This window comes from Phyllostomus hastatus, unplaced genomic scaffold, assembly GCF_019186645.2.
Source record: "Phyllostomus hastatus isolate PE091 unplaced genomic scaffold, TTU_PhHast_1.1 phas_contig_495, whole genome shotgun sequence".
NCBI classification, from domain to species: Eukaryota; Metazoa; Chordata; class Mammalia; order Chiroptera; family Phyllostomidae; genus Phyllostomus; species Phyllostomus hastatus.
Genome location: NW_025333895.1, coordinates 9,229,524 through 9,254,432, shown reverse-complemented (window position 1 = coordinate 9,254,432; position 24,909 = coordinate 9,229,524). Strand labels below are relative to the sequence as shown.

The following is a 24,909-nucleotide window of genomic DNA, read 5'->3' as shown; positions in this document are numbered from 1 at the left end:
CAGGGGGCGTGCTGGAGGGCAGGCCAGTCTTCCAGACTCCGGCGGGCGGGCGGGCAGGCGGCTGTGGGTCCCTCCCCCATCAGGCACCCTGCTGTCGGCGGGTCGGAGAGAGCTCAGGTGCTGGGGTGCAGGGCCCTGGGCGAGGCTGGAGGGGCGGGGCTGGGCAGAGCGTCTGTGGGGGGTGGGGAGCGCGTGCTCCGTCGGGCCTGCATTGCAGCACACAGACCGCAGGGGGCAGTGTGGGCCCGGGTTCGAGTCTGGGCTCCACTGCCGGCCAGGGGGCCCTGGGAGAACGAGGCGACTAAGAAAGACCTGAAACCCCGGGGCGTGGGGGGCTTGAGAGGAGAGGGGCCTGGAGCATCGCTCAGTCCTGGAGCCTCAGTTGCTCCATCTGTGAAGTGGGGGCAACAAGATGGCCGCCTCGCCACTGCTGGGGGCACAGGCAGGCGCGGTGTGGGCAGCGGGTTCCCGCCGGCCGCCCTCTGCCCCGTCCGCCCTGCCGGCGGCCGCGATGCAGGCAGAGCTTCTCCGGGGTGGGATCCTTCTCAGCGGCAAGGAGGCCCCTGAGGGAGACCGCCACGCTGCTTCTGGGCAGGGGCGCAGAGGGGCGGCGGGGGCGTTCTGGGGCCACTGCGGCGCTGAGCGGGGAGACGGCCGAAACGGCGCAGGCGGCCTGACCACCGGCTGCCTCGCTTCCACCAGTGCCCGCTCCCCGCCCCCAGCCCCCCAGTCCCCGCACCCTTTGGAGGTGCCTCTGTGGTCCAGGAGGCGGGCCTGGGCGGCCTGCGTACAGGGGGGCGGGCCAGCAGAGGCTGGGGTCTGCCGGGTGCGGGGGGGGCTGGAGAGCGGCGATCCCTCCGCATGGGCTCCAGCTCTGACTCAGCAGGAACTCGGGCCTGGAGCTCCGTGCCCGGCCTGCCCGGGGCTGCCCAGCTGGCTCGGGCCCAGCCCAGCCACCGGGCCCGCCAAGCTGCTGTCCAACATCCGCGCGGCTCCCCGCGCCTGCCCCCGCGCGCCCTGGGCATCTCGGCCATCTGGTCAGTGGGCTGTGGCCACTTCGGTCCCTTCCCTGGAGCCCTCGGCGGAGCCCCCCCGGGGTCTTCCTCAGCCCCTCCCTCTGCGCAGGCCTCTGCTTCCCGGGAGACGCCCGTGGGGCCTGCCTGGGTGACCCTGGAGCGTGGCATCCCCTCTGGACCTCGGCCTTCCCACCTGTGCCGCGGAGCTGTCAGGCTGTGTGTACTGGGCGCCTTGGGCTGCCCAGGGGTGCCCGGGACCAGGCTCCTCCGGGGGCAGAAACAGGCCTCCGCCAGGAGCCCGGGCGAGAGGTCCCCCCGTCTGGACACCCAGGCACGCCACCCTGAGCCCTGGCCCCGGGCAGGCGGCCTCCCCGCTCGCCGCTCCCGGGCCGCGCCGCCGTCAGCAGGCAGCTGGGCCGGCCTGGCCGGGCTCCAGAGGCGCGGAGCGGGTTAAAGTGTGCGCCAGGCCGGCGGCGGCGGGCGGGGGAGCAGCCTGGTGGGAAGTGTGAGATCCTCCCAGTCTGCCTGACAGCTATAAAGGCGGCCCCGCCGCAGAGCCGCCACTGGGCTGTGCACCTCCCCGGGAACCCCTCTCGTGGGCGCTCTTTGCCGTGGAGGCGGCGGGCAGCGGGAGCAAGGGCAGAGGCAGCCCGGCCGCCCCCGCCGCGCACCTGGCGCCACCCGCCCCCCGCCGCCCGGCCCCTCTCTCCGGGAGGACAGCCTGCCGCCCCGGGGCAGGTAGGTCGCCTCCCGCCGCCCCGCATCCCACCGCGGCCGACCCGGGCGTGACAGGCGGCCCAGAGGCGGGGAGCATCCCCAGCCCCCTCGGCTGTGCGTTATGTAACAGGAGGAGGGCCGGTGGGGAGGGGTCCGGGCCCGCGGGGCGCGTGGAGGGTGGCCCTGGGCTGCCAGCCTCGGGGGACTGAAGCTCTCCTCTGTGCGGCCGCGAGCCTCTGCCGCCGCCGCCGCCGCCGGTGGCTGTTTTTGGACCCCAGGGAGGGCTGGATCCCGCATGCGCCGGGGCTGGCCCGCAGCCAGCGGTGTCTGGGCCTTAATGAAAACCAAGTGTGAGGCCGGCTCAGCACCTGTCTTCAGCCCGCGGGCAGGAGCCGGAGCGCCCAGGAGCCAATGGGACCTCGGAGGGGGCTCTGCGGGCCCGGGGCTGGGGAGGGGGATGCCGCGGAGGCCTGTGGGGGAGGGGTGCAGACGGGCAGGGCCGGGAGGCGGCAGCCGGGGAGGTGGGGGTCTTGGGGCCCCCGCTGCGATCTGCAGGGTGCGTTACCGTCTTGCCCAGGGCAGAGACCACCTCAGGGTGCCAGGGTGGTGTTGGCGCCATGCCCGAGGGTCCGCAGGTGCTCAGGCCGCAGGGGAGTGGGGGTGTCTGAGGACAGGGGGGCGGGCGTGTGGGAGAGCTGCCTTTGGGACAGGCAGGACCTGGGGACTTCCACACCGTCTGCCCCGGAGTGAGCTGGTGTGGGGGATGAGTCCGGAGCCTGCTCCGGGCTCCCGGGCGGGCCTGCCGCTGTGCTGTGTGGCTCCAGGAAAGCCGTCCCCCCTCTCTGGGCTCCGGGCTCCAGGGTGGTGGGCTGGGTGGCTTCTGAAACCCCTCCTCCAGCCTGCTGGCAAGTGGCACTCAGGACAGAAGACAGGCTCTAGACAGAGGCCACTAGAGCCCCCCGGCTCCCCACAGCCACCATCCCTCCCTTTGGGGGGCAGAGGGCCCCGCAGGTGGGAGGTTCCCCAGGTGGGGGGTCAAGTGGCATTTGGGCCGGGGCTCTGGCCTCCTGAGAAGGGGCACGGGTGCCCAGGCTCTGCCAGCCTGAGGTCCCCGAGGGGCTGGGGCGTCCACGGACCCACCCGTCAGCGGCCTTGCTCCCTTCCCCCCCCCGGGGGCCAGCAAGCACTGAGCCGGTGAAGACCCCGCGGTGCCCCAGCTGGGCAGTCTGCGGGACTGAGTCGGGGCCTCAGCTTCGCCCCTGAGGACACAGCCTGGGCCCACAGGTGTCCTCCGGGAGCTCAGGTGTCCAGGGGCAGAGCAGGGCGCGTGACCCCGAGTGCCCTCACACGGGGGCGGGGGGTGGGCAGGGAGGGCGGGGCGGGCTGGGCACAGGCCCCACGGCCCTGCGTCACCAGCCCATCCCAGATAGCCCCGTGGCCCTGGCGGTGGGCGGGCCCTGCGGGCTTCTCCCCAGAGCGGACCCGGGTCAGCTGACAGAGGAAGCGCGTCTGGCCTGGCGGTGACGGTGGCCTTGCTCCCTAGGATGGACAGCAGGCTGCGGCCTTCTCGCTGGGCCTGGTCCCTGCTGGCGGTGGCGCTCGTGGCCGGGACTGTGGCACCCAGCGGGGCTATGGTGAGTGGGGAGTGTGGTCCCTCGCCCGGAGGGGCCCATGTCCAGGGGTCCTGCCCTCAGCGCCTTCCCCGGGTGCCCTCCACGGCCAGGAACACGGCGGCAGGGGGTCCGGCCTGAGCGGGGCCTCTGGCCCCTCTGGAGCCCTCGCCGTCCGGCAGGACAGGGCTCAGGGCGGGCGCCACCCCTCGGAGGGGTGCAGTGGGGGCGGGGAAGGCTGTGTCCCCCGGAACCCAGGCAGGCCCTGGGCCACTCGGGAGTTAGGTGTGTCCTCAGGACCCCTCGGAGCGCCTGGGATGGTCCAGATCTCAAGACGGGAGGGACCTGGGCCCACAACGCCCATCCGAGACCGCCCTGTGGGGGCCCCCCCGTCCCACCGGCTCTGCCGTCTGACCCCCGCCGGGCCTCTTGCCGCCCAGGACAGCAGCACGACGGCCAGCAGCCTGGAGGGGGGCCCGGACGCCATGGCCTACTGGTGGGGGGAGTGGACCAAGTGGACGGCGTGCTCCCGCAGCTGCGGCGTGGGCGTGATGTCCCAGGAGCGGCACTGCCTGCAGCAGAGGTGCGGGGCTCGGCGGGGAGCGGGGGGGGGGGCGGGGGGACCTCCGTGTGGGGCAGCGTGGGACAGGCCGGGACTCGGCCCCCTCGCTGACCCCATCAGGGGCACGGCTCTCGAGGGGGGCCAGCCACCCGGCCGGCGGCGTCCTGGGCGCACCCTGCTCCAGGGCCCGGGGTGCTGGCCTTCACGAGGGCGGGGGCGCCCTCTCTGAGGATCTGTCGGGGGCAGGGGGAGCCCCTGGCCGTCTTCTTCGGAAGGCCTGAGCTGAGCAAACTCGGAAAAGCACATGGTGCCCCAGCAGCTGCAGGACAGACCTGGGTTCGAGTCCGGCCTCTGCCCCTTCCTAGCGGGAGGACCATGGGCAAGTCCCACCACCTCTCTGAGCATCAGCCCCCCCCACACCGCCCCCCCCGCACCGAGGGGCGGAGACCATGCTCACGCCGGCTGACGGCTCTGAGAACACACGTGTGTGTGAGCTTCCGGGCATGGGCAAAACTGTCGTTGTCACCATGGATCCCGGGTACGGTGACCCTGGGTGAGGGGATGGGGGTGTAGAGGTGACCCCCGTACGGCCCCTCCCCTGGCAAGGGGCTGGGGGACCCGCTGTCGCTGTTTGAATGCCTGAGTGGGGAGCAGGGCTCCCATGAGGCCTCGGGGCGGAGTGGGGGAGCAGGGCCCCTCCGCCAGAGCCGGCAGGGAGGTGGGGGCGGGGCCTGCTGCCGGCTGCTCCGGGGCCCAGCTCAGCGCCCGCATCTTCCCACCAGGAGGACGTCGGCTGCGGGCACCGGGAACAGGACCTGCACGGGCACGCCCAAGCAGTACCAGCTGTGCCAGGTGCAGGTGAGGCCCCGCCCTGCTGCCTCCCCCCCCGCTCCGCTCCGCCGGTGCCAGGTGCCCTCGTGGACACTCAGTCCGGGGCCTGCCCCTCACACCCTGTGCGGAGGGGCCCTGGGTGAGGGCGCCCTCCCCGCACCCAGTCAGACGGGGCCGCCCGCCGTGCCCTCCGGCAGGCGCAGGGGGCTCCAGCGTTGGGGTCTGCAGCCCCCACAGGCCCTGCGCCGGGAGCTCGCTGGGGGACTGACCGTCACCAGGTGTCTCGTCCCCACCTGCGAAACACTGCAGCCCCCCTGCCCTTCCCCCGGGGGCGGCGGGGGGCTGACAGGGTCCCGCCCAGAGGCCCGGGCGGGGCCAGCACACGAGGGCGCGGAGGGGTCGCAGCAGCTGCCCCTCTGCTCACCCTGGCTGCATCCCGGGAGCCAGCGACGGGGACGGGTGGGGGAGGCTGCCCGGGGCCGTGGCTGCCGCCCCCACCCCACGCACTCGGCCCCCAGGAGTGCCCGCCGGACGCGAGGAGCTTCCGAGAGGAGCAGTGCGTCTCCTTCAACGCCCAGATGTACGACGGGCGGTGGCACCGGTGGAAGCCCCTGTACCCCGGTACGTCTCCCCGCCCCCACCCGGCGGGCCAGCTCCTGGGGACCGTGGCGGGGGACACGCGCGTCCAGTGGGCGGGCAGGTGCGCAAAGCGGGCCGGACGGAGGGGCCTTGCGGAGGGTCGTGAGTCGTTCAGGCGGCTGGCCTCTCCCGCACTCGGGGTCCGCGGAGGGCAGCCAGGCCCGGCCGCGCGGGGCCATGCACTGCCTCCGAGCTCCTGCAGGGGGCACTGTCCCCACCCACAGGGAGGCCGAGGCCGGAACTCACAGAGTGGGGGCTGGGCCGGACCGCCTGCCCCTTGGTTCACGTCACCCACCGGGACCCCGGGCGAGTCCCCTCGCCTCTCCAGGCCTGCGTGTGCCGGGGTGGGGGGCGTGTGGCCTCCGTGGGAGGGAGAGCCACGGCCCCACACGCGCCCCATCCGCCCCCGCCCCCGCCCCCGCAGACGACTACGTGCACATCTCCAGCAAGCCCTGCGACCTGCACTGCACCACGGCGGACGGCCAGCGGCAGCTCATGGTCCCCGCCCGCGACGGCACGTCCTGCAAGCTCGCCGACCAGCGAGGGGTTTGCGTGTCTGGAAAATGTGAGGTTGTTAAACGTTGTAGCACGGGTACCGCGGGTCCCGCCGCGCCGGCCGCCCGGCGGCCCGGCGCCCGCCCGGTCCCAGCAGCGCTCTCCGCCCCCCTCCCCTGCAGCCCATCGGCTGTGACGGCGTCCTCTTCTCCACCCGCACGCTGGACAAGTGCGGCGTCTGCCAGGGCAACGGGAGCAGCTGCACCTACGTGACAGGCAACTACCGCAAGGGGAACGCCCAGCTCGGTGAGAGAGACGCCGCCGCTCCTCGTCCCCCCAACCCCAGGGTCCGCGGGGGTCCGTTCCCAGCCTGCCGGGTGTCCCTGCGCCGGCGCCTGCCCCTTCTGGGCCGCCTGCTCCTCGCCCAGGCCGCGGGACTGACCAGGCGCTCTGTGGGCCTGCCTGGGCTGGGAGTGACTGGTGACTCTTTGTCCAGCGTGTACTGGACAGCGGGTTTGGGGTGGGCTCTGGCAGCACTGCAGGGGGGCTGTGGATGCCACACGGAGAGGGGAAACTGAGTCACGTGTCGCCTCCTCGCCGCTGGCAGATCTGAGCGAGGGCTCGCCCATTCGGGGGCACCCTGTTCCACAGAGTCCGTGTTCCGGATGGGGTGGGGGGCTGTCTGTTACACATCGTGAGTGCGGGGGGCCGAGGCCACTTTCTTTGGAGCCCCGCTAGGGAGGGGGGTCGAGGACAGGCCCCTGGGGCCCCTGCCTGCTCTCACACCCCTGCTGGCGGGCCCTTCCGCCCAACCCCCGGGCAGGGTGCCTGAGTGAGCCTGGACGCCAGCCCGGGCGGGGGTCAGCCCCTAGGCAGCACCAGGGGGGCTCCAGCGGGACCTGGGACCTGCCTCTGTGTGGCTAGACAGCCCCCCACCAGGAGCACAGGAGGGGGCCGCCAGCTGTTCCCTTTCCAACTGAGGGGCGGTGGCCCCAGCCGGACCTGCTGCTCACCATCGCCTGCATGCGCCCCGCCCCCCCGCCAGGTTACTCTCTGGTGGCCCACATCCCAGCCGGCGCCCGAGACATCCAGGTCGTGGAGCGGAGGAAGTCCGCCGACGTGCTGGGTACGTGTGTGTGGCCCGGGCGGCTGCCAAGCATGGCCTTGCGGTTGAGCACGGGGCCCCGAGTCTGGGCAGAGAGGTGTCCTTTCCTGCAGGGGAGGGGCACACTGCTGACGCCGGGACCCAACCCGGTGTGGTGGTGGTGGGGAGGGTCTTAGGGGAGCTGACTCCCTCGGGTGCGGAAGGGCCTTGTTGTACTCGGAGCCACTTGACCGTGGAGGGAGGCATGACGTCAGGTAGTGAGCTGCCCGTCCCTGGAGAGCCTGGCAAAAGCTGGAGGTGGGCCCCTGCCTCCAGGGTAGGGGAGCGGGGCCCAGGAGGGGCGAAGGTCGAGGCGCAGAGAGGGGCAGTAGGTGGCCAGGCCGAGGCCGTGGGCGGCTGCGGCAGAGGTGGGGTGCAGACTGGGGTCAGGGGCTCCCGAGTGAACGTTCTCACCCCTGGGTGGTCCCTGGTGGGCGCTGGACCTTGGTAGGGGCCCTAGAGTGATCGGTGGAGTGGCCAAGGTGGCGAGGCCCCGTGCTGGTGGCAATCCCAGAGAGGCGTCGGGGCCCGGCCTGGCCATGCGTCCAGTCTGCACCCCAGGAGGCCCCCTGGTGGCCCTGGTGGCCACTGTGGGCGGCTGCCGACCCCTGTGAGTGGCCCCGCACTCGGCCCCGCCCTGGGAGGGACAGGCTGGGACCCGGGTGGGGAGGCTGTTCCCAGCGCCTGGCCCACCTCCCTGCCTCTCAGGGCAGCCCCGTGGGAGTCCGTGCTGGCAACACCCTCCCTGCTCAGGGGACTCAGTGGCTGGGCCCCGCAGGCTCCAGCCCCGTACCCGGGCAGGGCCGCACACCCCCAGCCCCGGCATCTGCTAGCGGGAGCCGGGCCTCTGCCAGGCGGCCGCTCCGGGGCCCGCAGTGAGGCCCGGAAACGCTGAGTTCCTGGAGCTGGCTGCCGGGCGACTGCCCTGGAGACAGATGCGTGGAGAGGTCAAGGCCAGCCTCCATCAGAGCCCCCGGAAAAGCCGCGGGGAGGAGGGTCGTCGCTGTCAGGAAACAGGGTTCGCCGCAGGCCGGGGACCTAATCATGTGCGCACACCTGGAAGGCGGGCCGAGGCAGCCGGCCCCCGCCCGGCCTCGGTCACGGCATGTGGAGACGCCGCTGGGCTGCGGGGGGGGGTGTCCAGCAGATGCGTCCTGCTGGTGTGTCCGCCTGGTCAGCAGCTAGCTGCCCAGCTGCCCGGCTGCCCGGCGGCATCAGGGGCTTTGGGAGCTGAGCTCCTCCCTCCTCGGGCTGGGTCCTGGAAGACGCACCGTCCCCGAGTGTGGGGCCCGCCCCCTCACTGCCCCCTGCTCCCCCTGGCCGTGCCGTGGTCACTTCCACAGCCCCTGGGCGGTCGCTGCCCTGCTGCTCGAGACCTGGGGGCTCAGTCCTGATGCCACCCGCCCCCTTGCAGCCTGGCCTTTCAGAGGCGGCCAGGATGACAGGACCCAACGGGCCCAGGGCCAGCCACCTCTGGCCACCTAGGCACGTCCTCGTCCGGTTCAGGCTGACGGGGAAGCGCTTCTGTGTGCTCGGCACTCTGTGGCCGGGGCCGCCGGCCGCTGTGCACTCAGCAGCCCTTGCGCTCGGCTCGCGGTCTCCTGTCTTCAGGGCGTCAGGGGAGGGTCCCGGGTCGGCGGCCACGCCCCCCGCCCCCCCCACCCCAGCCGGTCAGCCCCGGTGACCGGCGGCCTCCACCTGTCAGCCCTGGCAGATGAAACCGGCTCCTTCTTCTTCAACGGCAACTTCAAGGTGGACAGCCCCAAGAACTTCAACATCGCCGGCACCGTGGTCAAGTACCGGCGGCCCATGGACATCTACGAGACCGGCATCGAGTACATCGTGGCGCAGGGGCCCACCAACCAGAGCCTGAACGTCATGGTGCGTGCGCGGCGGGCGGGCGGCCGGTGGTGGGCGTGTCCGAGACGACGCCCCGCCCAGGCTGGGGCGGGCCCCGGCCCCAGCCCCGCCCTCCCTCTCGTCCATCCCCCGACTCCCTCCCTCCCTCCCTCCCTCCCTCCCTCCCTCCCTCCCTCAGGCTGTGGTGCATCTGCTTTGTCGGCCCCCACTCACTGCTCACTGACCCGTTTCCCTGTGCTCTCGCTCACCCCCTCCCCCTCTCTCACCTTCTCACTTACCTTTTCATTCATTCATTCACTCATTCATTCATTCACTCACTCACTCACTCATTCATTCATTCATCCCTGCTGTCAGCCCCCCCGGCCCGTGGGCCTGGCCCGAGGTCCTGTGCAGGTCACTGGGGACAACACGGGGGCTCAGGACAAGGGGCTGCTCAGGGGCCCGGGGACACAGGCGTTCCTGCCGGGTCCTTCATGCTGGGGGACCGTGCAGGCTGGTAGCCACAGGCCCGTCCCCGACTGTCCCCAGGGTGCTCCCGGGGCAGGGCAGGAGAGAGTCCGTGGTTGGTTTCTGGGGGTCGCTGGCACACGGCGGTAATCTGGGGCGGGTCTGGTTTCAGGGCCTTCGTCACCTTTAGCACGCTCTTTTTTTAAAAATTGTTATTTACTTATTTTTAGAGAGGGAAGGGAGGGAGAAAGAGCGAGAGAGAAAAACATCAATGTGCGGTTGCTGGGGGTCATGGCCTGCAACCCAGGCATGTGCCCTGACTGGGAATCGAACCTGTGACACTTTGGTTCGCAGCCCGCGCTCCATCCACTGAGCTACACCAGCCAGGGCTTACCTTTAGCAAGTTCTGTACACAGAGCACACCCCTCCCTGCCGCAGGCCGGGCTGGGCAGACCCCACGCCCCTCCCTGGGGTGGCCGCGTCCTCCACGGTCCCGGGTGGCCGGGGCTGGTGGGCAGGTGCCACGGGCTGGGAGGGAGGGGCCAGGGGGAGGAAGGACAGGCTCCCACCACCCACCCCCGCCCCCCGCCCCCCCAGGTGTGGAACCAGAACGGCAAGAACCCCTCCATCACCTTCCAGTACACGCTGCAGCAGCCGTCCGCCGCCCGCCCCGGGCAGCCCTACTACCGCTTCTCTGAGCCCACCTCCGAGAGCGCCGAGGACCCGGAGCTGGACGGGCCGGGGCCGCTGGGCTTCCTCCCGCACAACGGCTCGCTCTTCGGCCGGGCCTCGCCCGAGCGGCTGGGCCTGGACGGCCGGCTGCTGGGCGCCCCTGGCCCGGGGCCCGAGCTGGGCCTGAGCAAGGGGAACGGCGAGGTGTGCGAGCCGGCCGGTGGTGGGGCCTTCGCCGGAGCCCCCGGGGGCACGGGCTTCCGAGGTGACCGACCGCAGGGGCGCTGCCCAGGGAGGGGCCTCGGGCGGTCGGCAGGAGGGCTGGATGGGGGGGCGGGTGCTTGCAGGCGTGTCCTGGGTGGGCCCTGCGCCAGGCCTCCGCCTGTGCCCTGAGACGCGTCCTTTGAGGTGGAGGAGGTTGTCCCCGGTGACGGATGGGGACATGGAGGCTGGGGGGGGCGGCTTGCCCACACCACACAGCCCGCCGTGGGGCGCTGGGAGTCAGACGCAGGCCGCTCCGACCCCACCGGCCCTGCCCTTGGTGACTGGGTAGAGGCAGGCGGCATGCGGGGGTGGTGAGAGCCCCGGAAGGAAGGCCACAGTGGCGTTGTTCAGAGGTCAGGGAGGCGGCCGGGTTCGGGAAGGGTCCCCTCACGGACTTGGGGAGGGGGTTTGCAAGGCCCTCGGTGTCTTTAAGTAGAAGACGCCTGAGCAGCCATGTTGGCGCCCTGGGGCTGTAGTGATGAATGATCAACGCTGGCGGCCCAGGACACGGGAGCGCGCTCTCCCCGGCCCGGGAGGCCGGGGTCCACAGCCAAACTGCCCGCAGCTGCCTCCCTGCGGGGGTCCCGGGGGCTCCTTCCCGCCTCCCCCAGCGTCAAGGGGCCCCCAGTGTCCTTGGCTTTTGGCCAAGCCACTGCAGTCTCTGCCCGGGTGCCCACACACCTGCTCCTCTGTGACTCTCCCCGAGTCCCCTCCCCTTCCTCCAAGGACAGTGGTCTCGGGTGGGGGGGCCGTTCCAAACCCAGGGCGGTCTCATCCCGAGGTCCCTCCCTATGGTGACAAAGGTCCTGTTTCTAAACAAGCCCTCATTCTGGGGTTCTGGGCGGACACGAGTTCTGGGGGACCCCTTCATCCCGCTGCAGAGGTCAAGGCGACTCCCCACCAGAGCCTGTCCAGGCTGGCCCATGGGCCTCCCCTCAGCGCCCCAGGTCCACTCGCAGGGCAGAGACCCGCCCCTGGGGGCCCCCAGGCTCAGCTCCAGGCCTCCAGCCCCGGTGCTCCCCCCGCCCCCACCCCTACCCCAGGGCAGCCCTTGCCCCTGTGCTCCCCCTGCCACGTGAGGGCCTGTGTGAAGCTAAGCCACTTGTCTCCTTCGCAGATGGCAACGCCACAGGGACAGCTCTCTCCGGGGACACGGGGGACCGAGGGGCCGGCGCCCACCGCCCCTCCCAGGGCCTCCTCTCGCCCGGTGTCCTCTCTGGCCAGCGCCTGGGCACAGGCTCGGACTCCCAGGAGCTCCCCCTCAACGGGACGGGCAGCAGCATCTTCGTGCAGGGCGCCCCCCGGGGCTCCCCGGCCGAGGGGCTCTACGTGGACTATGACGAGAGCGAGGGGGCCGGCGCCTACCTGCTCAACGGGTCCTACCTGGAGCTGAGCAGCGACAGGGTGGCCAACGGGTCCTCAGAGGCCCCCTTCCCCAACGTCAGCGCCAGCCTGCCCGCCGCGGCCGGGAACAGGACGCACAAGGCCAGGTGGGCGCGCGGCCCCATCAGCGAGGCCTCCCTGCGGGGTGAAAGGGTCTGGCCGCCCCCCAGGCCTGAGCGAGTTAGTCCCCACCCCCACTCCCCGCCCCCGGGTGAAAGCCCAGAGCTGTGCACCCGTGTGCGGAGCTGATACGCTGGAAGGGGAGCAGGAGGGCGGGGAGGGGCCGCCCGTCCAGGGTGCTCCTCGCGAGCCAGGCTCGGGGCTGAGTCTGGGGCTGAGTGTGCTACCTGCGCGGAGAGGTAGACGGTTATTGGCCTCTTGGTGGGGGGGGGGAACGCCTGGGGTCAGGCCCCCAGAGGCAAGGAGGCAGCTGAGGACTCTAGACCATCACAGCTGGGGAGTCACGCCTGGGGACACCTGGACTGTCACACCTGGGGACACCTGGACTGTCACGCCTGGGGACACCTGGGCACTCTCAGCTGGGGATGATGCTTGGACAGTCCAGGCTGGCCTTGGAGGGGCCTGAGGCCAGAGGCCTCCCTGGGCGGCGGGCAGATGCGAGCAGGTGGCCCTGGGCCTGCCACCGTCCCCGCTGGAGGACAGTCCCTGGTGACGAGCCCCCTGAGCTGAGGGTTGCCCTGAGGGGCCACAGCCAGGGTGCACAGGTGGGGGGGGTGCGGGGGCAGGAGTGGGCGCAGGCTGGGCTGCCCGGCTGTCCGAGGGCCACCCGAAGCCCTCGACTGAAACGACAAACACGGCTCGGACCCTCTCTGGGCCTCAGTGTCCCCTCCTTAAGCAAGGGACTTGTCAGAAGATGCCTCGGGGCCCAGCGGCTCCACGATGCCCAGTTGGGTTAGCCGGGGCGTGTGGGTCCTTAAGCCACACTTTGGGGTCTGTCCTGCCCCAGTGGAGCTCCCCCCCTCCCGCCCTCAGCCCCACAGGAGCATCTGGGGCTGCCAGTGCCTACTGGGGGGGGGGCGGTCACAGGAATCAATACAGTCGATCGCCAACTCCCGGGACGGCCCAGAGCTGGGAACATGGGGCAGCTCCCCACTGGCCACCGCCGAAGGGCGCTGAGGCCCAAGGTGGCCGTTTCACACAGAGGGCTGAGGGCAGGGGCGGGCGGGGAGCCCGGAGGCTAAAATAGCCCACCTGGGCGGGCTGTCCAAACACAGGAAGTCGCGTCTGCCCCCGGGAGGGGAGGATCTAAGGAAAGGTTATGTCCATCCTCCCGGGATGGCCTCCAACCCCGGACAAGCCTCCAAGACCCGGCAGGAGGGGCAGGGCAGCGGCCAGTGCTCGTGGGTCCCGGGTCGTTCATTAATGAGCGCCGTCTGTCCCCCGAGACTGGCTGCCGGGACCCCCAAGGCTGCAGGGGCCCCCTCTCCCTTCCAGACGGTGACGGGCTGGGGGTTCGGCCCCCTCCTGGGTGTTTTTCTCCCGGTGCCACTGCTAGGCCCTGGGCCGGCCTTGCCATACACACGCGGGCACGGCTTGTCTGGAGCCGTGCGAACCGGGAGTGACGCCAGGCCGCCCCCCCCAGAAAATGCCCTTTGTGCTCGAAACCCCAGAGGGTTACTTTGCACCGGCCCCCTCCCCTCCCGGGAGGGAGTCGGGGATGAGTCACTGGGCTGCTGCTGGCTGCGGCTGTGTAATTAGATAGCGCTGGCCCGCTGCTCCCTGGGGGGTGGTGGTGGGGGGGCTTGGGCTCACCCCTTGTTCTGGGGGAGCCCGGGGTCGGGAGCCGTCTTCCGGGGCCTTCCGGGCCCAGGGGCCTGGCTCACAGGCGCTGGGTGGTCACCCAGGCTTCCTCGGGTCCTTCGTGCTCAGGTGACAGGGTCGGGGGTGGGGGGTACATGTTAAAGTTTGCTCTCGTCCTTTTCCTGTGATTTTTCAAACACAGGTGACGTGCCGTTGACTTTGTACTGGTTTCAGGGGTGCAGCGTGGTGGTTGGGCAGTCACGTACTTTACAAAGCAATGCTGCCCCCCCATGTTTCCAGCCCCCCCCCGGCCCCGCGCAGGGCGAATGCAGGACAGTCGGCCGCGGGTCCTGTGCTGGACGTCACGTCCCCGAGATTCCGCTCATTTTTCAGGAGGACGGTGCGGGCATTCCTGCCCTGGGGGGTGTGGGAAAGGGCAGGGCCACCGCCCGGCGTGCTCGGCCCTCCCGCCTGCCCCCCCCCCCGTCCTCCTGGCTCCCGCACCCTCGGCCGCCCACCTGGGAAATTCCGAAAGCTGGAATCCCAGCCAAGGCCGTGGCCGCAGCCCGGCCGGAAGGCCTGTCAGGAACATGCCCTGCCACTGACCCCAGAGCTGACCCCCGTCCCCAGGAAAGGACCCGAGGCCGTGCCCAGGCTCACGCGCGAGGAGACGTCCAGCTCCTCTCCTGTCCAGCCAGCCCCCAGGCCTGGGGGACGGCGCCGGGGAGGTCGAGGCCTGGACCGTGTGCGCGGCCAGGCCTGCGCACCCTGCCACTCCCCGGGCTCCGCGGGTGGCGGGCCCCGTGGGCCCGGGACGGCGGGGAAGCCTTGTCATCTCAGGCCCGACGCCCTGGGAGCTGCTGCCCCTCCCCTCCCCCGTGCTGCGCCCCCCACAGGCCTGCACAGCAGGTATGGGGGTCAGAGGTCGGGCCCAGCACGCCTGCCGCTCAGAGAGGCAAACAGCCCTAATAAGAGTTGGCCCCGGCCCCCCCCCCCCCGAGTCCCAGCCAAGAACCCTGGCCGGCCGCCGGTGGGGAGACTGCGGCCTTTCTCCCGGCCTGGGCAGGGGTGTCTGGGGGCGGGGGGGCGAGCCACCCCCCCCCCCCGCCCCGTCCAAGCTTTTCTGTGCTGGTCACCGGAGCCGAGTGGCTCGTGTCTCGTTCAATCAGGACCCTGGCGGGGAGGCTGAGGGCGAGAGTCCTGGCACCTTCTCGGCAATAAAGTGCCTCCCAATGTCCCTCCCTGAGGACGGGGAGGGCGAGGGGAGGAGCACCCATCTCAGACGCTAGAAGGGGAGACACTGGCGTGTGGGGAGGGGCGGCTGCCTGCTGGCCTGTCCCCAAACTCCCCCAGGAGCTGTGACAAGCCGTGGTGCAGGACACGGGGACTGTCAGCCACGGAGACGGGCCACGTCCCCTGCACCCTAATCCACGCCGCCCTGCGCCGGACAGCGGCCCTCTCACCCCAGCGGGGCGGAGCCGCCTGGGGCCCAGGACAGGGGTGCCCACCGTGGCTTCTCACCGCCTCCTCTGCCTGACCCCGCTCCAGGCCCAGGCCCAAGGCGCGCAAGCCCGGCGTCAGCCCGGCCGACATGTACCGGTGGAAGCTGTCCTTGCACGAGCCCTGCAGTGCCACCTGCACCACAGGTAGCGGCCGCCACCCCCCCACACGTGGCCCTCGGGGCGCCCGCCTGCCCACGGCAGGCCTGGGAGCGGGCGGGACGCGACTCAGGTCGGGGTGCCCCGCTGGCGGTGGACCCCGGGGAGGCTGGCCTCCCCCCGGTGCTCCTCCCCCACTGTCGTTCATATCCTGTCCTGTCGGAGCAAACGTCCTTCCGGGGGGAAAGGAGGGGATCTCAGCAGGTGAGGAGTCCACGGTTGCCCACAGCAGGCACGGGAGGGCGAAGCCCCCAGGGTCCAGGGCGGGGTCAGGTTCTCTGACCTCCCGAGCTCAGCCAGCGCAGGACCCCTCCTCATTCCCCTTGAAGACGCCCCGAGGTGGCAGAACCGCGGGTGACTCTCACCCCGAGTCTCCGCAGAGCTCCCACCGTTCCTCGGCCGCCCCGGGACGCCGGGGTGGGGAGGTGGGGCCAGGGACCCCGAGCCTCTCCCCTGTGTCCTCTGGTCACTCACCGCAAAGAAGGGCTCCCTGCCGAAGAAGGTTCGAGAAGCCCTGTGTTCAGGGTGGAGGTCACGGAGAGGGTGTCTAGGAAGGTGGGGCTCTGACTCTCCCAGGATCTCTGGGGGGTTCCCACTTTGGGGGCAAGTGAGCTGAGGCCTGGGAAGTGTGACAATGTCCTCGTCACCCCAGCAGGAGAGAATGAGCTGGGGCTCGAATTCCGGTCCCTCTTGGGGAGGACCTCCTGGGTCCCCACTCGATGAGGAGTGGATGAGCAGTCGGCCACGTGGAGAGGCTCTGTGGGTCCCCGGCCCCAGCCCCCCTTGGGACCTAGCCCCCCTTGGGACCCAGCCCCCTTGGGACCCAGCCCCCTTGGGCCCCAGCGCTGGTGTCCGAGGCCGGGAACCTCCCCGGCAGACCTGGCCCAGAGGCCAGCCTCCCCCGAGAGGGGCTGCAGACCGCACGGCCCGGCGCCCACAGAGAGGGACGGGTGACTGCGGCCTGTCCTTCATGGAGGAAGGACAGAATCTCGGGTGGGCTGTTTCCCAGACTGACCACTCCACCCAGGGCTGGGGCTTGGAGGGGCTGGTGCCTCTGGCCAGGGACACAGCTGCAGCTGCAGGGCAGGCAGAGTGAGGGGCCGGGGCTTGCACTCCCGGACACTGATTTCCGCCAGCAGGGAGGGAGGGCTCCATCTCCCTGTCATCCAGGAGGGCGGTGCGCTCGCTCTCTCTCTCTCTCTCTCACACACACACACACGACAAGGACAATAATAATACCCCCTGCCCCCTCCCAGGCCTGCACCAACGCAGACAACTCCCCTGAGTCATCTCAGCGCTGTGGCAGGACCCACCGCTGCTTGGAGAGTGTGGCCACTTGGGTGTCAGGCGTGGGGCTGCTGGGGGAGGGGACAGGGACGCAGAGCACGGAGGCCGGTCCAGGGAGTAGCAATGGGGCAGAGCTGGCCCCTTCCATGCCGTCCCCTGATGGGATGTATGGGGTCCCGGGGGGCCCAGGAAGGGAAGCGCACGCAACATTGGCTAAAGAAGATTCTAGAAGGAGTTTGAAAAGGACAGGAGCGTGCCCCAGGAGGGTGGTGGGAGAGTCTGTAACATTGTATAACATGGTATTGGGGGAGGTTGGAAAGGGCACCAATGCCAGATTTCCTACCCATACCCACCACCCACCCATCCACTGGTCTGTCTGTCTGCCATCCCTCCATCCATCCATCCTCCACCCACCCACCCACCCACGCATCCAGCCATCCACCTGTCTGTCCATCCTCCATCCCTCCACCTACCCACCCACCCACCCACCCACCCAGCCAGCCATCACTGTCACTGTTCTCCCCCATCATCAGTGACCTGGCTGCGTGGGCCTCTCTAGGAGCCAATGTGAGTTCGTCAGAGCGGCTGGGATGGATGGGGTTGGGGCGGGAAAGAGAAGAGGTCAGACCCTGAGTTCTGTCACAGCTCTTCTTCTTAAAAAAAAAAATTATTCATTTTTAGAGAGCTGGGAAGGGAGGGAGAAACGGAGAGAAACATCAGTGTGTGGTTGCCTCTCGTGCGCCCCCTACTAGGGATCTGGCCCGCAACCCAGGCGTGTGCCCTGACCAGGAATTGAACCAGTGACCCTTTGGTTCTCACTGAGCCACATCAGCTGGGGCCCTTGCCATAGTTCTGTAACATAGTTACGGTCATTGTCCCTGATTCACACCAGGAAACTGGGTTCTGAGCAAGTCGGGGACGTGCCCGTGGTCCCATGACCTGTCTGCGGGTCTCCAGGGTGCTCACGTGAGGCTCACAGGCCTTTCTCTCTCGTCCTGAACTCAGGGGTCATGTCGACCTATGCCACGTGTGTCCGCTACGATGGCATCGAGGTGGATGACAGCTACTGCGACGCCCTGACGCGCCCGGAGCCGGTCCAGGACTTCTGCGCGGGGAGGGAGTGCCAGCCCAGGTGCCGCCCCCAGGCCCCCGGCAGGGGCCGTGTCGGGAGAGCGGCGGGGAGCTGGCTCCCCTCTCTCCAGAGGAGCAGGGGGGTCCTCCTGCTCCTTCCAGGGGCTCTGTGGGCGGGGCTGGCGGGGGGCGGGCACGCCAACCAGCCTGTCCGAGTCCTCTGCGTCTTCCCGCGCTGAGCACGTCGTCCGCCGCCGTGCCTGGCACGCAGCGGGCACTGTCAGCGCGGTCCACTGCGGGCTGCGACTCCGCTCTGCGCCCCGCTCTCTGCCGCGGGCGGCACCTTTGCCCCGGGCTCCCTCGGTGCCCCTAGGATCTGTACGCGCCCCGAGGGCTGGTACCCCAAACTCCAGGCGGACTGCCTGTCCCTCTCATGGGGGGAGGCCCCGCCTTCCTGGCCTCCCGTCCTGCCTCACGGATGGTCGGACGGGAAGCCCTGACCGTGTCCTCTCCCCAGGCACGGGTGAGGGCTGCTGTGGGGGCCCCAGATGAGCCTGCGGGCACTGGCCTGCTGCCGGAGGAGCAAACTTGTCTTGCTCCCTGACTCTGCTCTTTGCTCCTGCCCGCACCCCCCCCCCCTCCCGGCCCAGGGTCTCTGCTACCTGCCACCTGCTCCTTTCTTAGAATCCCAGTGTGTGGTCTGTGGCTTTGGGTCCTGCCGGCCCATCAGAGCCCCCACAGTTGGTGTGGGGGGGGCGTTCTCTGGAACCCTGGGGCATGATCCCAGCCTGAGCAAAGGAACAGGGCCAGAACTGGGTTCCCCAAAGGGTCTGGAAGCCCAGGGCGTGGGTGAGAGCAGGTGGAGGTGGCTCCAGCTGCCGGGCCACTCCAGGCGCCCCCGCAGGCCCCACTTAGGAGTTCCCTAGAGAGCTGGGGCGCCCAGGGCAGCAGTGTCCATGGTGTGGCCTCACCAGCGTCCCATGTGTCTCGGCCCTTGTGACTTTGGACTACAGGGAGGGAGGAGGGGGACGCATGGTCCCAGGGCACGGGGTTGCATGGGGCGGGAAGGCAGGGGTCACTGAAGGCCGCCCCTCCCGAGACAGGTGGGAGACCAGCAGCTGGAGCGAGTGCTCGCGCACGTGCGGCGAGGGCTACCAGTTCCGCACCGTGCGCTGCTGGAAGATGCTGTCGCCCGGCTTCGACAGCTCGGTGTACAGCGACCTGTGCGAGGCCACCGATGCCGTGCGGCCCGAGGAGCGCAAGACGTGTCGGAACCCGGCCTGCGGGCCGCAGTGGGAGATGTCCGAGTGGTCGGAGGTAAGGGCGCTCCCCGCGAGCGGGGGCGCGGGCGGTGGGAGCACGCACGCACGCACGCACGCACGTCCTGACGCCTCACTCGCCCCGCCCCTCACAGTGCACAGCCAAGTGCGGGGAGCGCAGCGTGGTGACCAGGGACATCCGCTGCTCCGAGGACGAGAAGCTCTGCGACCCCAACACCAGGCCTGTGGGGGAGAAGGACTGCATGGGGCCCCCCTGTGACCGCCAGTGGACCGTCTCTGACTGGGGGCCGGTGAGGGCGGGGCCCGGGGAGGGGGGCTTCAGAGGGGGCCAGGGCGCTCCCCGGTCGTCCCCGGAGTGAGGACGTGGAGGAAGGACTGGCCGTCCTCCTCGTTATTATGCAGAATCAGGACGTTTACCCTAAAACAGGCGGCCCACACCGCGATCCCGCTTCACAGCCGCTCTGCCCGTCTCCCTGTGTGTCTGTCTCTGTGTCCTGGTCGGGGAGAAAGGAGCTCAGACGCTCCCTGGGGCGCCCTCTGGGCGCTGGGGGCGCAGATGACCTTGTAGGGGGTGTGGGTGTGTTTTCTCTCTTTGTGTGTTTCACCGAGCGCGCAGTGTCTCTGTAATTAGAACAGAACATGCTATTTCCAGTGAGGTTACCATGGCAGCGGCTCCCGCGGGCTGCCCGGGGGGCGGTCCTGTCTCTCGGGAGTGACGTCAGCGGGGGATTGGGGAGCCTGCGGGGCTCGAACCGCGTGTCCCCCTGCAGTGCAGCGGCAGCTGCGGCCAGGGCCGCATGATCAGACACGTGTACTGCAAGACCAGCGACGGCCGGGTGGTGCCCGAGTCTCAGTGCCCGACGGAGACCAAGCCCCTGGCCATCCACCCCTGCGGGGACAAGAACTGCCCCGCCCACTGGCTGGCCCAGGACTGGGAGCGGGTGAGTGGTCCGAGCCGGCTCGGGCGCCCCTGCGGGGGCAGCTTTGGGCGGATGGCCACGTGGCCCACGGCCGAGGGGTCCGAAGGAGGGCCCGGCTGTACGTGGTGCCGGCGCAGCGCACCGGAAACGAGTTTGGAGTCGGAAAAGCCCGAAAGGCCGGAAACCCTGTCGGACTTTCGGGTCTGAGTAGGCAGTGCTTGGCGGTGCTGCGGGTTTAGCGCGGTCCCCCGGCCGTCCCCACCACCGGCCCCCGGTGTGGCCGGTGTCTGGAGACCCGAGGGGCCGGCTGTGCATGCTTTGGTCCCGGGTCCTTGTCCTCGTGGCCGGCTTCGCGGTCCCAACCTGTAGATCTCAGGAGTTTTCCCAACGCCGCCACCTCCCCTTAGCTGTCTGGGGCAACCCGCCCCCCACCCCCACCCCGGCCAGTCTCAGACCGGTCGTCCTTAACCACGTTGATTCAGAACAGATGGTTTTCTGCTACGTTGCTTTTGGTCAAATCCATCTGGGGCCCAACGGTCATCCCCCAGGGCTCGCGGCCAGAATCTGCCGGCCGTCTCAGCATCCCACCCCGCCCGCAGCTGCTGGCGGAACCGCCGCCCCCCCCCCTCCAGGGTCGGCGAGGGCCGAGCTCTGGGCCTCCTGGCCCCTGCCTGGCCTCTGACCCCGTCTGTGCCCTGGTCCCAGTGCAACACCACGTGCGGCCGTGGCATGAAGAAGAGGGTGGTCCTGTGCATGGAGCTGGCCAACGGGAAGCCACAGACGCGCAGCGGCCCCGAGTGCGGGCTGGCCAGGAAGCCGCCGGAGGAGAGCACCTGCTTCGAGCGGCCCTGCTTCAAGTGGTACACCAGCCCGTGGTCCGAGGTGAGCGCCCGCCGGCCTGCTCCCGTCCTGGCTCCCCCTCCCCGGCCTCACATGCCCTCAGGTCCCCCTCGCCAGCCTCCATCACAGCCTTCTGCCCCCAGGAAGCTGCTCAGCTCTGCCAGGCTGGTTGGCGCCAGAGCCGCCTCTTGCAGGAAGCCTTCCTGGATCTCACTTTTGCGATCCCTGCCACGCAGGTCCTGGGCCTCTCTTAGCGCGGGGCACTCCTGGCCTTGCCTTGTCACCTTTCTGTTGTGCATTTGACACGTGCACCTGATACCTGTTGTGGGGCAGCCAGAGCCCAGGTGGGCCCTTGGGGCCTGTGGGCTGTGTCAGACCGGGCCCTGGCCCGGGAGTCAGTCAGAGTCCAGGTGGGCTGCAGGGTCCCGAGTGCAGAGGCTGCCGGGGACGCGGGCCAGGAGGACGGGCCTAAGCTCTCCGGAGCAGCCCGGCCCCGCCCACTGGCGGAGGGCCCCTTGGCCCCAGGCTGGCGGAGGCTGGGCGCCGGGAGCCCTGCGGTCAGCTCCCTGAGCAGCCGGGACACAGCCCTCGGCTCCCGGGCCTCGGGCCTCCCCGCCCTGTCTCACCGAGGAACAAACTGAACTTCACAGGGATGTCCAACCCACGCGGGCCCTGCAGCCGCCGGTGGGGGGCGGGGGGCTGTGTGGTGGACAGTGGAGCTGGTGTCCATCCTGTCCTGGGTGGGTGAGGGACCTGGGAAGCGAGGGGAGGCCCAGCTCCGTGTCACCCGACGGGACGGGCAGGGTCCCCGGGTGCCTGTGGCTGCCGGTGGAGATGGAGTAGCCGCGGTTCACGGGCGGGGCGGGGAGCGGCAGGCACCCCTCCCGGTCTCCTGGTCTCTGGTCTCCGGCGGCCTCTTGGTGCGATTCCAGGGTCCCTGGGCCGCCCACCCCCAGGGGCACGGGGGCTCTCATGAGGGCGAGTGGGGAGGCCCAGAGCGGCCCCTGAGCGTGGGGGCGGGGTGGGGAACACGTCAGCACATCCAGTCCCCGGGGACAGAGGCGTGAGCGCCACGGCACACCCCGGGGTTCCCCAGGGCGTCTGCCCAAGGCTGACCGGTTCTCTGTGCTCGGTGTGGAGCTGGCCTCTTGTCGCCCCAGCCTGGGCTGGTCCCTAAGCTGGGAGCAGGCGTGGTGGCAGCCGCCCCGGCTCTGTCCCATCCTGTGCAGCAGGGGCTGGAGGGTGGGCTCAGGGACCGAGGGCCCAGGTCCCAGACAGGCCCGGGTGACGCGGGGTCAGCCGCACAGGCGGGGGTGAGAGGGGGCCGCCGGCTGTGGGCTGCTGGCGGGAGGCGCGGGGGCTAACCGGGGTCAGCAGCTGTGGCCCGGCGGCGGGGTTTTCCGAGGGCAACATCTGGACAGTGAGCCGCGGTGGGGGTGGGGGTGGCTTTGGGGGATAAGTGTAATTGGCCCGTGACACACAGCTTTGTGCTGGGGTGGGAGACCGGCGCTCCCCGCCGCCCCGGCCCCCGGCCCCCGGCCCCGCGTGTCCCGGGCACCAGAGGACCCAGGAAAGGCCCGGATGGGGGGTAGTGGAGAGAGGAGGGATGCACCCCCCTCCTGTGCAGGCAGGGAACCGAGGCCGCACTGGCTGGGGCCGAGCGTCAGCCCCGCCGCCCGCCCGCCGCCAGCGCCCTTTCCTGTCCCCACCCCCACCCCCCAGCTCTTGTGCGCCCCGTGTGGGCGGGGACTCGGCAGCCTGGCGAGACGGGTCCCCGCCCGCTCTCCCCCATCAGTGCACCAAGACCTGCGGAGTGGGCATGCGGATGCGGGACGTGAAGTGCTACCAGGGCACCGACATCGTGCGCGGCTGCGACCCCCTGGTGAAGCCGCTGGACAAGCAGACCTGTGAAGTGCAGCCCTGTCCCACAGACCCACCCGGTGAGCGGGGGCGGGGCCAGGGCAAGGGGGCGGGGCCAGGGGCGGGGCCCGGCCCAAGGACTCGCGGAAAATCAACAGGGCGGAGTGAGGCTCGGGAGACCCGGGCAGGCCAGGAGGAGGAGCGAGGCTGCTGCTGGAAGGGCTGGCCTGGCTGGGCGGTGAGGGCAGGGGGTGCGTGTGAGGCCTGGCGGGTGCTCAGGGCCCCGGGAGCTGTGCTAAGACCTGCACCGTGGTCAGAGCATCAGCCATGGAAGATGGGGGGCAGCTGCGGGAAAGCAGGAATCCAGCGCCACCGCTGGCCGCCCAGGGCTGGGCACGCAGCGTGTCTCCGGGCCTCCAGGGGGCACTGTGCGCAGGGGTGAGCTCGGCCTTGGCCCTGCCGGTCTCCCAGGGGTACTTTGGGGGCCGAGATCAGCGGCCCCTCCCAGTCCTGGCTCCTGGACATATGCACACCCCTCCCTCTGGGGGCGCAGGTCCAGCCACGCGCCAGCGCCCTGACATCCCCGGAGATGGGCGGGTGCCGGAGAGGGGTGGCAGAGAGAGAGAAGCCCATCACCCCTGAACCTGGAAAGGGCAGGAGTGGGCCTCGTGCCCACAGGGGCTCTGTGGCCCAGGGCCCCCTGAGCATCCCCTCCCCTGGGAAAAGAGAGCTGGGGAGGGGCGGGGCGGGGTGGCAGCCCTATTCTGATACCCTGTCCCCACCTCCACCGTGTCCCCCGCCCAGACGACAACTGCCAGGACCAGCCGGGCACCAACTGCGCCCTGGCCACCAAGGTGAACCTGTGCAGCCACTGGTACTACAGCAAGGCCTGCTGCCGCTCCTGCAGGCCCGGCCGCTCCTAGGCCCGGCGGCCGCGGGCCGAGTGCCCCGCCGCGGGGCTGCCGCAGCTCCAGCTCCGCAGCCCTCCACGGACTCCCCGGCTGCAGGGCGCCCGGGCTGCGGAGGCGAGGTGCTGAGCCCCTGCTCTGCCCCCAGGGAAGAAGTGTCCTGAGCGCGGGGCGGCCTCGCCGGACAGAGCCGCCCCGGCCGTGTGCACGCGACTGCCCTGAGCCCGAGGACGGCGCGTCGGCAGAGCGCACGCCCCGGCACCCAGCTGCCCCGGGGGCCCGGGCCTCCTGCCCCCGGCCCCCCTCACTTCTCTGGGCTCAGCCCTGGGAAGGTCCTGCCTGCCTCCGGAGCGGAGGTGGACGGGGGTGGGGCCGGCAGCAAGGTGCTGGTGCGCCCCCCACCGGGTCCCACGGAGGCGTGCCCCTTCCGAGGAGACCGCACCCCGGACTCGGCGCCCGGAGCCCCTCACACGACGCTCGCGCACCGAGGGACCCCCGCACTGTGTGCCGGAAGGAGGCGCCCTCTCGCCGTGGGCCTGCTCTGCGGGCTCTGTCACCGCCCCTGTATGTCAATAAAGTGGCCGTATTTATGGCAGCGTCGTGCGTTCCTGGCGGCTCTGGCTGGAGGGGGCGCGGCTGTCCAGCTCAGGAAGACGGGCCTGGGGGCGGGGCTGGGGCCAGGGGGCGGGGCTGCAGGGGCTCCCTGAGCCGCGACGGAAGGGGGCAGAGTGGGGAGCCCGCAGGCGGGGGCGTTGGGGGCTCAGGACCCCGGCGCTGCGGTCGGAATTCAGTCGGATCCTTGAGCCCATCGATGGTGGGGACCTGAGGGTGGGAGGACCAGCGGGGGGGGTGCTGGCAGGTCCTGGCAGGACATGGGGTGAGGGGGTGGCGGGCACTCTGCGACTAATCTGAAGCCCCTGCCTCCAGGTGAAGCTGGGCAGCACGCAGGCGGCGAGGGGGGCGTCTGGGGGCCGCCCCGGATGCTCAGGAACCGTCCACATCACTGTTTCTGGGCCCTGTAGGGGGACCACTTAATCTGGACTTGGGGTGCAGGGACACGGGAGGGCTTCCTGGAGGAGGTGATGTTTAGGCTGGCCCAGCAGCAGGAGTGGCTCTCCCAGACGAGTGGGTGGGGAAGAGTGTGGAGAGGCACGGACGGAGAGCCGAGGGGTGCTCAGGGCGCCGCAAAGGTGGGCACCGCAGCGAAGGGAGGACTCGGGGGTCCGCCTGCCGCAGAGCAGCCACGCCACGCGGGGCTGAGGGTGCCGCGGCGGGGGGCCAGCCCATCCCAGACTGGGACCAGCTCCGGGGCCTCCACACGGTGTGCCGGAAGGCGAGCTCCGGTGACACCAGAGACCTGTGGGGCGGGCGTGCCCCCCCCCCGTGTTCTGACCCTGACCCCTGCTCCACTGCCCCCATCCCCTCGTGTTCTGACCCTGACCCCTGCTCCCCCCGCCCCGCTCCCTACCCCCAGCTCCTCCTCTCCTCTGCCCCCCTTCCTGCCAGCTCTGCACCAGAGACGGTGGTCACTTGCCCCCGGTGACCCAGCCTGTCCCGTACAACCCCTCTCCCGGAGGTCAGAGTTCAGGCCCGTGGCCCCTGGTCTCTGAGGAGGGACACCAACCCCCGGAGAAACTCGGACTCGAAGGGGGCTCGCCATGGCGGCCCCTCTGGGCAGAGCCCC

The 24,909-nt window shown here is 70.6% G+C and overlaps 1 protein-coding gene across 2 annotated transcripts; it reads left to right on the top strand.

Moving 5' to 3' along the window:
- The first annotated feature begins 1,631 nt into the window (after nt 1-1,631).
- ADAMTSL2 (ADAMTS like 2) lies at nt 1,632-23,820 on the top strand. Of its 2 annotated transcripts, none has more exons than XM_045846058.1 (19): nt 1,632-1,754; nt 3,277-3,367; nt 3,784-3,926; nt 4,688-4,763; nt 5,255-5,357; nt 5,800-5,945; nt 6,053-6,176; nt 6,916-6,996; nt 8,720-8,895; nt 9,919-10,258; nt 11,375-11,747; nt 14,950-15,047; nt 17,352-17,478; nt 18,521-18,734; nt 18,832-18,987; nt 19,468-19,638; nt 20,323-20,499; nt 22,253-22,397; nt 23,374-23,820. In XM_045846058.1, exons 2-19 carry the CDS (start codon nt 3,278-3,280, stop codon nt 23,445-23,447), a joined length of 2,814 nt encoding a protein of 937 aa, XP_045702014.1. In that variant the 5' UTR covers nt 1,632-1,754; nt 3,277; the 3' UTR covers nt 23,448-23,820. The 2 variants fall into 2 exon arrangements, with proteins under 2 accessions (XP_045702014.1, XP_045702013.1); XM_045846057.1 differs by having other exon boundaries at nt 23,122-23,820.
- The last annotated feature ends 1,089 nt before the right edge of the window (nt 23,821-24,909 follow it).